Genomic DNA, 14,336 nt, shown 5'->3' on the forward strand with positions numbered 1-14,336 from the left:
TCGAGTCCCTCTACCGACTCGTCGAGTTCAAACGGTCATAACATCGGGACATCTCGATTCTACTCGTCGAGTCTCACCTTGGACTCGTCGAGCTCCTTTGTTTCCGAGTCTCACTCCTGTCCAACTCGCTGAGTCATCTCCTTAACTCAGTGGTATCACTCATAATCGAAGAAGGGTTTGGGGACATCGATCCGACTCGTCGAGTCCCAAGAACAACTCGGCGAGTCCATTGGATGTTCGGACTATACAGTTGTTCCTAGGTGATTCCACTGCCTCCAATTCATAGATCTGGACTCCTTAGGCTAGAATAACACGTAAAGTTGCTAACTTTACGTGCATGCATGATGCAATGAAGCTAAATCACCCAAAACAAGCTAGAAATGAGAGTCTAGGGCATAGAATGGGATCTTGGCTGAATAAAGGTGGTAACTTTGAGCTTCTGGAGCTCAAGAGTGCCTAGATCTAAAATCCTTATAGACCCAAAAGCTCTCTACCCGAAATTATCTTGGAAAGGACCCCAAAAGTGGCAACAACAAGCTTTCAAGAAGATCTGAGTGAAAATAAGTCAAGGTACAAACTTTATACCTTCAAGAGCTTTGAAATGCAACTAAAACTCTGGATCTTCTGCCTCTTCTTGAATCACCAATGGATCTCTTCCTTCTCCTAACTTCAAATCACACAAAAATGGCAAGAAAGGCTTTAAGACACTCAATGGTTGCTAGGGTTTCGAGAATGGACTGTGGAGGTGATGGAGGCTGGGGTGAGGACTCATAATGATGCTTAAATAGGGTGCAAACCCTAAGGATTAGGGTTTCCTCCTGATGGACCTACTCGCCGAGTCCATTACCGACTCGTCGAGTAGTCCACTTAAACCCCGCGGTCCAGCTCGCACCTACTCGACGAGTTAGGGCTACCAACTCGTCGAGTAGCTCTTATAAAATGAACATTTAGAGAATTACTTTCGTACCAGGAATGGGGTGTTATAATTGTCCACATATATCATATGTGATTAAATGCATATAATCATATGTGATTATATGTATCTAATCACATAGAATTTATGTGGAAAATATTTATTTTCGCGTTCTCGATTAAGTTGTTGTTCTTGTGTGCTTAATTACATGGGATTATATGTATATAACTAGATATGATTTATATGGACAATATTCATTTTCACATTCTTGTTCAATAGTTGTTCTTGTACATTTAGTCACATATGATTTCTATACACAATATTCATTTTCGCGTTTTTGATTAAATAGTTTTTCTTTTTCCACATTAATCATATGTGATTAATACATACAATCACATATGATTAAATACATAAGAAAAAATATTGAATCATGAATATTATCAATATAAATCATATACGATTTGATACATATAATCACATGTGATTAAGTACATGAGTACAACTATTGAATTGAGAAAGAAATAATGAATCTTGTCCACATAAATCATATGTGATTAAATACATATAATCACATGTGATTAAATATATTAGAACAATTATTGAATCGATGCAAGAATAAATATTTTCCATACGAGTCATATGTGATTAAATACATAAGAACAAATATTGAATCAACACGTGAAAACAAATATTGTCCATGTAAATCATATGTGATTAAATACATATAATCACATGTGATTTAATACACGATGCCAAATATTAAATCGAAAACACGAAAATAAATACGGTCCACGTAAATAATATTTTATTAAATACATATAATCACGTGTAATTATATGTATCTAATCACATATGATTTACGTGGACAATATTCATTTTTGCATTCTCAATTCACTAGTTTTTCACGTGTATTTAATCACATGTGATTATATGTATTTAATAACATATAAATCATATATGATTTGATACATATAATCACATGTGACTCGATACATATAATCACATGTGATTATATACACGAGAAGAACTAATGAATCAAAAACACAATAACAAATCTTTGCAGGTGGGGGTGGGGGTGGTGGCGGCGGGTGGTGGAGGCGGTGTTGTGGTGATGGGTGGTGGTGGTATGTGGTGATGGGTGGTGGTGGGTGGGTGGGTGGTTGCAAGTGGTGGTGATAGTGATGGGTGATGGTTTTGGTGGGTGGTGGGTGGGTGTGGGTGGTGGAGGTGGGTGGTGCTGGTTGGGTGGGTGGTGATGGTGGTGTCGGGTGGTGGTGGTGGTTGTTGTGGGTGGGTGGTGGTGGTGGCGGGTGGTGGTGGGTAGTGATGGGTGGTGGTTTGTGGTGGTGGGTAGTGATGAGTGGTGGTGGCGAGTGGTGGTTGTGGTGGGTGGTGGCGGGTGGTGGGTAGTGGTTGGTGGTGGTGGGTAGTGATGGGTGGTAGTGGTGGGTAGTGATTGTGTGGTTTAAATTTGTTCTCAAATTTTCTCGATTGAACGCTTCTATATATATATATATATATATATATATATATATATATATATATATATATATATATATATATATATATATATATATTAAGCCTATTAAACTCAACGTTGACCACTTTTCGTTAATAACGATTATTCAGTGTCAAAAATCACAATTGTTACATTTTATTTTTGTTCATTTGTTTTTTCACTCCAAATTTTGACGAAGAAGATATAAAATACTCTTCAGTTTTATCATAAAATAAAATGGCATTTGAAAGTACAAGCAATCAAAATCATATCTAAATAATTGTTTATTATTTACTAGCAGCAAAACGAGGACAATTCAAAGAATAAATGGCATATATAAAATCCATTTAACTATATATTATACTGAACTATGAATGCAATCATATTTAAATTAGTGTGTATATATATATATATATATATATATATATATATATATATATATATATATATATATATATATATATATATATATATATATATATATATAAACTTATTTTCATTTTATTTTATACTGCATTATAAATGCAATCATATCTAAATTCTAAATTAGAGTATGTATATTATAGAAACTTTCACACGTTGGTGCCTCAAAGCCCACCCTCTCTTCTTCAAGTCTTAAGTTATATCCGTTCTCGTTGTCTCGTTTTCCACTCCATTAATAAATAATAATAATTGAAGTTGTGTAAATGTAAATATGTAGTTTAATAATAACAATAACATTAAGGTTTGTATATAATAATTATATTCCAATTATTTGCTCGCATCCGGCATCCCTCCCATTATAATTTATAAATCCATTCCCTCCAGCCACCTTTTTACTTACACTCATCGTTCTCCTCTTATCTAATATTCAAGAGAAGAAGCTCCAACAATATAATGAAGCTCCTTCCAATGGCGATTTTCTTGTTGGTGGTCATGACCACCTCCCTCGCATTGGCGTCGAGGTGGCGCGCAGAGGACGAAGTCCAAGCATTGTACGAGTCCTGGGTGGTGAAACATGGTAAAGTTTACAACACGCTTGAGGAGAAGGAGAAGAGGTTTCAGATCTTCAAAAGACAACCTCAAGCACATAGAAGACCACAACTCCGGGGGTAAACATTCCTACAAGCTTGGACTCAACAAGTTCTCAGATCTGACCAAGGAAGAGTTCCAGTTAGGCTACACCGTCGCCAATATTCCTAAACGGAAACTGTCTAACAATAAGGTGACAACGAGTACTCCCCGCTATTCTCTTCTTTCCGATGATGATGTGCTGCCTGATTCCGTTGACTGGAGGACCAAAGGTGCCGTTGCCCCCATCAAAAATCAACAAAAATGTGGTGAGTGAGTTATTTTATAGATCATTATATATTTTTGAGCACGTACGTTTTTTTGATTGTGTTGCTAATGAAAAGATTATAAATTTTGCAACTATATATGTAGGTAATGGTGGATCTAATCTATCCATCACTAACGATTCTAGATGGAAGTGTTGCGTTAGTGATTTTGATTTCGTTCTGTCTAGGAGAAAAGTAAACTAACGGATAAATTACTTTTCCAAATTAAGTTGATTATTAATATTTAATATGCTGGATTCATGCATGTGCCTTGAATTGAAGGGGGCGATTATGCATTCTCAGCTATCGCAGCAGTAGAAGGGATAAACCAGATCGTGACAGGTGATCTGATCACACTATCAGAACAACAAATCATTGATTGTGATACTGATGATACAGTTAACAATGGATGCAATGGTGGTTTTTATACTGATGCTTTTACCTTCATCATAAAAAATGGCGGTATAGACACTGAAGAAGACTATCCGTTCACGGACGAGTCGGATTTAAAATGCAAGGTATGTATCATATTTCCTTCTACTAGTGATTAATGATTAGTCCCAGTTCGACTTTGACTATTATATTCTGTTTACCAATTAATTGTGCAGAAAAACACAAAAGTTGTTTCCATTGATGGTTATGCAGATGTTCCGGTGAACAACGAGACAGAATTAAAGAAGGCCGTTGCAAACCAGCCTATAGCTGTTGCTCTTAAACTCAAAATGGATGATTTCCAGTCATACACTGCGGTAAGTAATCCCAGTTACCTGACTTACCTCCCTCTATTTTTGTCATAATTTTTGAATTTAGTGAAACCAGTTCAAAAAGATATCATAATCTTATTTTATTATGGCCCAACTCATTACAAGTTCTGCCCAATGATTCATGGTTAATCTTTCGGAGTGCGTCTCCATGGAATTTGTTGGTTTAGGGCTTGAGGCTCAAGGGTTGTCATTTTGTGGGCCGGTTGGTGGAAAATAATATCATATTAAATTATTTAAGATTTAAGATTAGGTTTTTTTTTGTGAACGGAATTAAAGATTAGGCACCCTTGTTTTAATTGTCTCGTGTATGGATAGGAGTTGTAAGACTCTGCTCCTGTATAATGATGAGATATTTAGAGAAGTGGAAAGAAAAAAGAGTTTATGGTTATATACTTGATTGAAGCTTTGTTTTTGGAGCAAGTCGTTTCTAATTTCATTAAATTTGTCAGGGTATCGATGGTGATTGTGGATCCGAACTGAGCTTAAGTTTAGTTATAGTTGGCTACGGGACTGAAAATAGTGAAGACTACTGGCTATTGAGGAACGCATGGGGTACAAATTGGGGGGACGAAGGCTACATAAAATTGAAACGCAATGTAAATGAGATAACCGGTAAATGTGGAATAGCCGAATTGGCATCTTACCCGATCAAAACCAGTCAGAACCCATCAAACCCCACAGGTAAAATATTGTTTCACCTGTTAGATATGTGGAGTCCTTTATTTTTTTTTGATATTTTCTGTCCCAAAGATCTATTTGAGAATGAGATGAGACTCCAAAGTGTAAATCAAGCACCATCTAATTCATGTTACATTAATTTTTAAGTTAAAAAAAGTAACATTTATATTTTTTTATCTTGTGTAACAGGGGAAGAGAGAAAAGAAAACGGCCATTGATCATGTGATTTGTGTTATTTTAATTGGAAATCTATTTCCATTTGATAATTACCATCTGATTTATATATCAGATGCTAATTTGTACAAGCTGCATTGATTCCCATGTTTTCTTTTTTATATTGCTTTCACTTTAATAAACCTTCCATAAATAATAAATTATATATTCCAAATAGCAATGTACTTTTATGTTTTCACTAATAATACATAATACATGCAACATATATATTTATAACTTTTTTATCACGATAGCAGCGAATCAACATCTTTTGACCAATATTAGGCAATTTGTAATCTTGAATGGTTGTTGTCATTTCATAATAGCAACCAACTAATATTTATTATACTAATGTATAGGCAATAGTGATGTGTGCGACTATGATGAGTGCTTGTTAAGAGAATCCAGATCTTGGATTATAGGCCATTGCCCTATCATGCCTTAGATAGAATTGGTCCCTATGGTTCAATCTATTTAGCAGGTTTAGTCCAACCTCTAAAATTTTGATAGAGATCATTATTCTGGTATGGAGAAATTACATATGTGGTCGTGGTCAAGGCAAAAATACAAATTTATATTTTTTTTCTTTTTTTTACCTATTTAAAATAATAATCTTTAATATTATGAAATTTACAAACAACCTCAACCCCAACCATCATCTTCATCGCTGTCCATATTTCATCCCCCACCGCCTCATCTCCTGCCACCAACAATCCGGTCAACCTCCAACCACTCAACGAGTCAACGCTCCATTTTTTATTATTGTGTATTTCTCCGGGACAACCTTGTGTATTTTCCTTCCAAATGCCAACACACGAAATAGTATATTCATGGAGGAATAGACAATAACCAAAAGTGGATGTAATAAACATCTTTTTTATGGTAGGCTCCAACATTTTAATAAATTAATTCATTATTAGGGGTGAGCATTTGGATCGAACCGGACCGGACCGGACCGGCTCTTGGACCGGACCGGTTATGGAGAATATTGTGGACCGTGGACCGGACCGGATGAGTCGTATCCGTGTCCAGGTCCGGATTTTCCGGTGCTTGGACTCGTTTGGACCGGTACAACTTTAATTGCATAGAGTATAAGTTGTTAAAATAAGTTTTTGGGTTTGATAGAACTCGTTAAAACAAATATGTTGTTGGGTTTGGTACGATACAACTTGTAAAAATAATTACGTTTTCGTTTCATGCATAACTAATCTACCTTGATGTTATAATATTATAGCTTGCAAAATTAATTTTCCAAATAAAAGCAACTAACATATAAATCAAGTTCACCAAGATCTCTTTCATATGATTTATCTGTCAAAGATACATAAAATTCAGAATTATAGTCTAAAATAATAGTTAAAAAGCTGAAATATTTCAGCTTTGATAGCTCAACTTTGAAGGATTGTAACTCACTTAATAAAATATCAAAATCAACAAAATTATAGTCTAAATTCATCTACAAACTGTAAACTAAATGTTGAAAAAAACCGAAGGTCAATCCGACTTAAAACGAATGAGTTATTGTTGTTTAAAAAAATTTACAGATTACAAAATTTTAAAAATCTTTTTGAAAAGTTGAAAATTTTCAGCTTTGATAGCTCAATTTTGAAAGACTGTAACTCATTGAATATAATACCAAAATCAACAAAATTATAGTCTAAATTCATCTACAAACTGTAAATTAAACGTTGGAAAAAATCGCGTGTCAATTCGACTTAAAACAAATGAGTTATGGTTGTTTAAAAATTTTCACAGATTACAAAATTTTAAAAATGTTGCTGAAAAACTGAAACTTTTCAGCTTTGATAGCTCAACTTTGAAACACTGTAACTCATTGAATATAATACCAAAATCAACAAACTTATAGTCTAAATTCATCTATAAATTGTAAATTAAACGTTGGAAAAAACGTTGTGTCAATCCGACTTAAAACGAATGAGTTATGGTTGTTTAAAAAATTTCACAGATTACAATTTTTTTTTAAATCGGCTCCAACCGGTTATATACCGGTGTAAAAACTGGACCGGAACGGGAAAAAAACCGGACCGGTTTTGATGGATTCCTAGAATCGAGAACCGGTCCGGTCCGGTCCACAGGTCTAAATGTTCACCCTTATTCATTATATTGTTGATGTATTTACAAAAGAAGGTTTTTTTTTGTTTCATTGTTCCGACTTAACGGTTTGAGATGCAGTTTCGTTTACCGATGAATTTTTTTGTAAACTCCATTTCAGCTTTATTATAAAATAATAAAACATCTGGAAATAAAACTAATATCCAAATAATTGCAAATTTCTCCTTATTAACTTAATTGAGATTTTACTTTTACATCACATTCTTGAGCTACCTTCCTAGCCCCAAACCCTAATTCCACAACTAACCCAGCACTCGGGTGGAAGCAACCAGGTTTCCTTTCTTGAACCGGATCTTTGACCTGAGATATCTCATCACCCAAACACTGGCCCACACCATCATTCCGAATCCGGGTCGAGTCATATTGAGATCCAAATTTATACGGCAAGAGGGGTGGAATTGGCCAAAACGGTGGCCCATTCTCTTGGGTATTGTAACCCGAACCCAATGACCAAACCGGACCCTTGTGATGTTGACTTTCTCCCGTGTGGATGTTGACTTTTGACCCGATTACTTGTTGGGCCTCCTCAGATCCAATGGTTTTGTGCTTCAGTGGATTGTACGGGCATTGTTGTACTTGTACAGTGGAAAACGGTCGTTGAATATGGAATAACCCCGGAATGCTACGTAGGTAACTGAATTTCCTCTGAATCGTTAATACTAGATTCAGATCTTCAAGAATCTGCATACATATGTTGTACCATCTGCATCAGAACTTGTACATTCCACAACATACTTGTACCTTACCAATTAAAAATTGTACCTTATCAAAAGACCCCAGTTGGATAATACCTTCTCTGACAGATATCACTGCAATCGTCTGGTTCATTCAGAAACGAACATGTTAATTAATTCGTACATTATTATGCATTAAAAGCTGTATTTAAAAGAGATTTGCTAACCTTAATCCCAGAATTGAAATGAAAGTCCCAAGCTTTTGGTTGCTGTTTACAGAAAGTAACAAATTAAAGCAATCAAATAACAAGAAATTTTCATGAAGATCAAATCAATCAAATTAGGGTTTTACTTACAGGATCAATAGTTGCATTCCATGAAGAAAGAAAGCTTGGATCAGTATTCTGCTCATTTGATCCATCTTTAAACACCCATCTGTGACTGTTATCTGCAGCTACTTTCCCTATCAATCTGCATGCCACTCAAAAAACTTTCATAAATCTTGTTTAAGTTCTTCAACATAAAAAAGATTGATGTTGGTGTTCTTAGTTCCTACTTCTTACCCTTCTCCATAATTGTAAACTTCATGGGACAGTTTGAAGAAGATATCACTTCCAAATCTACCCTTCATGAATCCATCGTTGTTCCCAATTCGCTCACATTCATCAAGATCACAAAACCCATCTTCCCAAACAAGAATCCTATATATCACCATGAACCAAAATTATTAGAAATCATACGTTAAAGATTGATAAAAATGTAAACGTTTTTTACCAGTTACGTTTGTTTCCTTTTGCTCGATCAAGAACACCTCCTTCATAATCCCACCTGCATCCAAACAATAACATACGATTCATTACTAAAGTATGAAGACAGCACAACATTTGTGGGATTTTGATTAGTGATTACTTGGGAGGAGGGTAGATTCGAGGCAAGATTCTCCAGAAAACAGCATACACCCATTTGCGGGAAGTAATGTTATCTGAAGAAGAATCTGATGAAAAACAGGTGCATAGACTTTTCAAGGTGTGTTGTATGAGACAAGTTAACATAGGAAGTCCCTCCATTGTTATTGGTAATTGGTGCACTCAAACACACATGAAAAAATGAATTGTATGAGTGTTGTTGATGGATATAGCTAGTTGGAAACCCGAATGCTAGATTTTGGAAAACACGTGGGTCCCGTTGTCTTAATCGGGGGAGACTATGGTCCTTACAAGTTAACGGAGTACAACTGTAGTGTGTGTTTGTTGGTGTGGTCATTGCAATTATGTTGAAAAGTTTCGGGTGAAGCATGCGGTCGATATGCCCGACCTTGTGTTCGTGTGTTTCTGGGGCTACATGTTCATTGAGTGTGGTTTTTTCGAGTATATTTTCTTTTTTAATAAAATGGATAGATGTAATAATTTATGCGCAATTTTAAGTGTTACATTTTCAGTCGTAAACATCAGGGAATGAGTTTATTTGAGGGACAAAAAGTGTAACAAAGATTTTTTTTGGTGATAGAAAAGGTTTAAATTTATTTTTGTGGACATATTGATAAGTTAGAAGAAAACATATTTAGGAAATGGTGTAATTTACCCAAGTTGTGGGAAATTTAAGGAAGCACTAGAAAAAGAGGGCATATATCTATGGTCCTGTGTTTGACAGTTGCCCTTGAATGCCAGCTGAAATGGAGGGGCAGGGTAAGACAGTGGTCCTATGCCTCTAGATATGAATCCTAGCTAATGCTTGACAACATGTCAAGATACATAATTTGAAAAGAAAAGATAAAAGTAAATATGATCATCGTTACTTTCAAAATTTTAACAAAATAATACATAAAATGATCTTGTTTTGGTTAATAAACTACGTAAATATTGTTTTATATTTGGTAGAAATGAAGTTTGCGCACTAGCTAGGCATGCCCTTATGTCATTCATGCATAGACAATCATAATGTGGATCAGCTGGGGTTGCTGGTAAGTATTAACACTGTTGCAGAAAAGAAAACAATTTTTTGAGTTGCTTATAGAAGAAAAATTGTCGTTAATTTAGAAAAAATAATGAATCTATGACAAGTAATTATTATGGTATTTTTGGAGGATAAATGAATAGTACTTTGAGTGGAAATGTGGGGAAAGAAAGGAAAGGTTTGACAAGTACAAATCAAAAGGGAGAAGGGGCACCCACCCAAGACCCATACCCATATGGGCAACAGTTGCATGGTCTCCCCACCACAACAATAATAACCCTTTGCCATTTCTAATTCTAGGGACACATACAATAGGACAATTCTGTAATACCAATCTCCAATGGCATGCCATACATTTCATAAATCATCCTCTTCGAATATAGATTCTACAATCTTTATTGGTCCCAAATACCCCCACCCCATGGGACCTAACCTAACCTAACCCACAAAGGTGCACCACTTGGTTCGAACCACTCACCCAACCAATATCGGTTCTAGTCTTAGAAGCCATCCATCTATCAACTATCAGCTCAAAGGTTGCTGGAAGAATAATCATTTTCCAGAATAGAAAAACACTTTTTGTGTTGCTAATAGAAGAAATTGTTATTAATTTATAAATAAAAAAGGCGTCCAAACTGTGATTGATCAAAATTTCGAATAAAAAAGGAACTATAAATACTACATGGAAAAAAAAATGCTACAACAAAGAATACACTTTTTCTATGGCTTTCACAAATCCGTGGTTCCCTAAAGAAGATAGATATATTTGAGGTGAACTCACCACTCACCACTCACCACTCACCACTCACCACTCACCACAGGCTCAAGGTCGACCAGAGTCTCCATCATCAACCACAGATGCTTTCTTTCCATTGTAACGCTGCAAAAAGAATACCATGTAAAAAGTGTAGGGTTTATGGAAGTAATGATAAAAAAGATGGAATTGTGGAAAGAAAATCAAAAGAGGGAGTTTGTAGGTACCCGTTTTCCGAAAGTGAAGGGAACGTATCTATATTTTATCATATGCATTATTTGCCTCTTCATTGTTGAAACAAAGAGTACAAGCCAATAGAACAATAGAATTGGCCAAAATACAGGCACATCAAACATGCTGAAGAATGTCAGTGTAAAAGCGATACAAAATGCTTTTGTAATTGAGTACCTGCAATTAAAGAGAAGAAGATATTATCTTTCATCAACAAAAAATTTGTGATTTTCAGATTCTGCTTTCCATTATCTTGCATTTAAGGTGATACACATGTGGAGTTCTTGATTTTCAGATTCTACTTTCCATTGAGACTCCAACATTCTAGATTTGTGGATTCTGGAGTACTTGATACATAATTTCTAGTGTTTGTATAATTCGGGCTCAAAGCCAAATCAGTTTTGTGTTCCCAGCAGATCAGTTATCAGTTAATCATCTATAGTTACATCATATGGTAAACAAAGAAGACGCATAGATTCTTGTTTTCTCAGTTTCAAAGTCATCAATTTGATATCAACTTGTCAGTTACATAAAACTATTTACATTGATTAATTAGTTTGCTGATTCTGACCCAAATGGCTCCGTTTGATCAGGTAAGCTCCTTAAATCATAAATCACAGTGGCATCATATACTTAGAACTAAATACCACTGGTATTACCCTAATTCGAGCAGCTTAACCTCAATTAGGGTTTCTCAACTGTGAAATCACGAAAATATAATTGATGGTGTTTAAAATGCAACAGGCAATTCAATCGAGATTTGCCACTAAGTATTAGTCAATGTATAGCTAAAATGAGGGGAGAATCTACAATCACAGGCGCATTGTAAGAGCCCTAAATCAAACATACGATTAGGAACAGAGCAAGTGAAAACAGACGCACCAGAACTTAAATTCAGGTAGGCGGCGGACAAAGGGGCGGAATTCTTCGGATCGGCTGGTAGGTAGAGACGGACCATCAAGTTCTGGATCAACCTGAGGGGAAAGGAAAGCGAGGAAGAGCTGAAGGATGTAGATTCCGAGGCCGTAAGTTATGATGTAAAAACCTTGAACGAAGTAAACACGAAGGGCGTAGATGAACAAGACGACGGCGAAACCGATCCAACGGTGGAGGACGTGTGGAGTTGACTTGTCGAGGAGGTGTTGGTATCGGCGGGATACAGTGAAGGTCCATTCAGAGAGTGATGAGGATTTGAGATCGGTGTCTCCTCCGCCTCCGCCTCCACTACCACCACCAACCACCCCAGCAACATTCATTTTATTGATTTCTTCTTCTTCTTCCTCTCTGTATTGAGGATCAACGAGGAAGATGCCGAGACTAAAAAAGAGAGATCCAGATGCCGGTTCTCAGAGACTGTTAGGTACGACAAAAGTTAGTTTCAACTTTAAGTGGCTAACTTGTGTACTTTGAGTCACTTGGATAAATTTGATTTTGCGGCTGGAGACCGATTTACAAAATATTTTGAATAAATTTGATTTTAAAGCAAACCGATATATGTCATAGCAAATTCACAACAGTAATACAATGTACAGTATTTCCAAGGGTAATTTGGTACCCTTACCACACACATGAACACCATTTCCAAAAAAAAAAAAAATTGTGTTGTGGTGTGGCTCCGGCTATCATGAGTCATGGAAAAAAGAAAGAAAGAATCTCTCTTTTTCTCTCTTCTTTCATCGTCTCTCCGATTCTCTCGTTCTCTCTTTTTCTCTTAGTGTAAACACCGTTTTATCAAGTTGGCAGAGATTGTGTGAAATTGTGTTGTGGATGATGCACCGGCCTCAAGTTAAACATACTTGAAGGCCTTATGAGTTCATTTTGTGAGAAATATACTATGTGGCATCAATAGTATCAATCTGGATGATCACATTTTGAAGAATTGGATTTTGGATACGCTGTTTATGTATGAATTTTTGTATGGGAAATGGATATTTGGTGGAGCCGGATTCGAATAAGACATACATAACTGGATAGTTAAGGATATTAACATAAAAGCGCTTGAGTTTGTAAATAATCGACGATTTTACTTTGACGTCAACCAGAGGCGGTTTTAATAGGTGTCCCGGTGTGGCATCGGCAACACTTACTTTTTCTGTCTGTAGTGGAAAACATTTCGATTTTTCCATTTTTTACTTATTTTTCCTGCATCGGCAAAATTTATTTCAATGTCAGCAACACCTACTATGTATTTCTGCGTCACGTCTACTCCTGACGTCAACTTTTTTGTTTTACTGTTTTCATTAATTTCTTTATGAGACACACTAATGAAGAAATGATCAAATAGAAGATGGTTAAGGAAACGATTTTGGACTTCCACATATTTGCTCATTTCATCTTCAAGAAGGTCAAGTGGGTATCAAAATGATTGTCTATTAACAAGCTTAAAAACAATATTGAATGTTTATAATAAGCAATTTGATAACTGAATCTATCATTACCTAAATTACAAGCATACTTTGGAATCAAACCTAAATTGCTTTTAATTTTATAAAAGTAATAAAAAAAACTGAACCTCCAGATTGTACCTACATTGTTTTTAATTTTAAAAAAAGTAATGAAAAAAAAAATTGAACCTTTGAAAAAAGGAATATTTCAATTTGTAGATAGAAATCAAAACTTCAATTGAGAAGGAAACAATATACATTTTCCCCAAGAAACTGAACAAAACCAAAAGTTTCCATCCGAACCAACATCTATTTATACTAAGTTTGGAGTGGCATATTCGGTTTCTTTTCCTAATCTCAGTCCATTGGTTTTGTGCTGATCGTTTTTTTTTTAATCCAGATTGGATTTTCCATCGGATAAAAAACTCAGTTTTATATGTACACCTCTACTGGATTTAGTAGTGCACAAATTACATCCGTATTTTTTCATATCCGAAAATATTTGAGCCAAATTTTTTAAAAGCCGATCTTGAAATATCCGAATAAGATATATCCAATCCACTGGATATGAATAGGTCATGTAAAAACTTGGCTATTAGATATTTATTTGAAAAAAAAAATCCTATTATTTCTATACAAAATCCGGAAAAAAAAATTCAATATGAATGGATAACCAATATGATCCATAATTATCACCCTAAAATCCAAAACCCGGCCCAATATATATCTAAAAATTGATCCGATTAGGTCTTGATCTACAAAAAACGTTCAGTTTAAATCAAACATTCATACCTAGAGTTATCAGTGATGCACATTGGCGGTCTC

General features: G+C 35.4%; 2 protein-coding genes and 1 pseudogene across 3 annotated transcripts; 1 reads left to right on the plus strand and 2 right to left on the minus strand.

Moving 5' to 3' along the window:
• Positions 1–3,287: 3,287 nt before the first annotated feature.
• Positions 3,288–5,460, plus strand: LOC145113227 (putative cysteine protease RD21C; annotated as a pseudogene). The gene is made up of 5 exons (XR_013710750.1): positions 3,288–3,730; positions 4,010–4,245; positions 4,336–4,476; positions 4,941–5,172; positions 5,359–5,460. The product of XR_013710750.1 is annotated as a putative cysteine protease RD21C (transcript).
• Positions 5,461–7,652: 2,192 nt separating this feature from the next.
• Positions 7,653–9,313, minus strand: LOC145111304 (protein RICE SALT SENSITIVE 3-like). Its single transcript, XM_079047610.1, has 7 exons — positions 9,099–9,313; positions 8,964–9,017; positions 8,753–8,890; positions 8,546–8,660; positions 8,417–8,458; positions 8,278–8,334; positions 7,653–8,196 (listed from the first exon to the last, which is right to left on the minus strand). The coding sequence occupies exons 1-7, from the start codon at positions 9,254–9,256 to the stop codon at positions 7,684–7,686; spliced, it is 1,077 nt and encodes a 358-aa protein (XP_078903736.1). The 5' UTR covers positions 9,257–9,313; the 3' UTR covers positions 7,653–7,683.
• A 1,405-nt stretch (positions 9,314–10,718) lies between these two features.
• On the minus strand, positions 10,719–12,538 carry LOC145111365 (protein RER1A-like). Its single transcript, XM_079047671.1, has 3 exons — positions 12,010–12,538; positions 11,124–11,304; positions 10,719–11,022 (listed from the first exon to the last, which is right to left on the minus strand). Exons 1-3 carry the CDS (start codon positions 12,381–12,383, stop codon positions 10,966–10,968), a joined length of 612 nt encoding a protein of 203 aa, XP_078903797.1. The 5' UTR covers positions 12,384–12,538; the 3' UTR covers positions 10,719–10,965.
• Positions 12,539–14,336: the final 1,798 nt, after the last annotated feature.

The sequence above is a fragment of the Lactuca virosa genome, chromosome 1 (assembly GCF_052849685.1).
Source record: "Lactuca virosa cultivar CGN04683 chromosome 1, Lactuca_virosa_CGN04683_v6, whole genome shotgun sequence".
Classification (NCBI taxonomy): domain Eukaryota; kingdom Viridiplantae; phylum Streptophyta; class Magnoliopsida; order Asterales; family Asteraceae; genus Lactuca; species Lactuca virosa.

Bases quoted from the DNA above. Each gene is read 5' to 3' on its own strand.
- LOC145111304 (XM_079047610.1), bottom strand. From the start codon at position 9,256: ATGGAGGGACTTCCTATGTTAACTTGTCTCATACAACACACCTTGAAA. The intron at 9,018-9,098 runs GTAATCACTAAT...GTTTGGATGCAG, and splicing joins CGAATCTACCCTCCTCCCAA to GTGGGATTATGAAGGAGGTG. The intron at 8,891-8,963 runs GTAAAAAACGTT...GGTGATATATAG, and splicing joins AAAGGAAACAAACGTAACTG to GATTCTTGTTTGGGAAGATG.
- LOC145111365 (XM_079047671.1), bottom strand. From the start codon at position 12,383: ATGAATGTTGCTGGGGTGGTTGGTGGTGGTAGTGGAGGCGGAGGCGGA. The intron at 11,305-12,009 runs GTGCGTCTGTTT...CTTTAATTGCAG, and splicing joins CTACCTGAATTTAAGTTCTG to GTACTCAATTACAAAAGCAT. The intron at 11,023-11,123 runs GTACCTACAAAC...TTCTTTTTGCAG, and splicing joins CCTTCACTTTCGGAAAACGG to CGTTACAATGGAAAGAAAGC.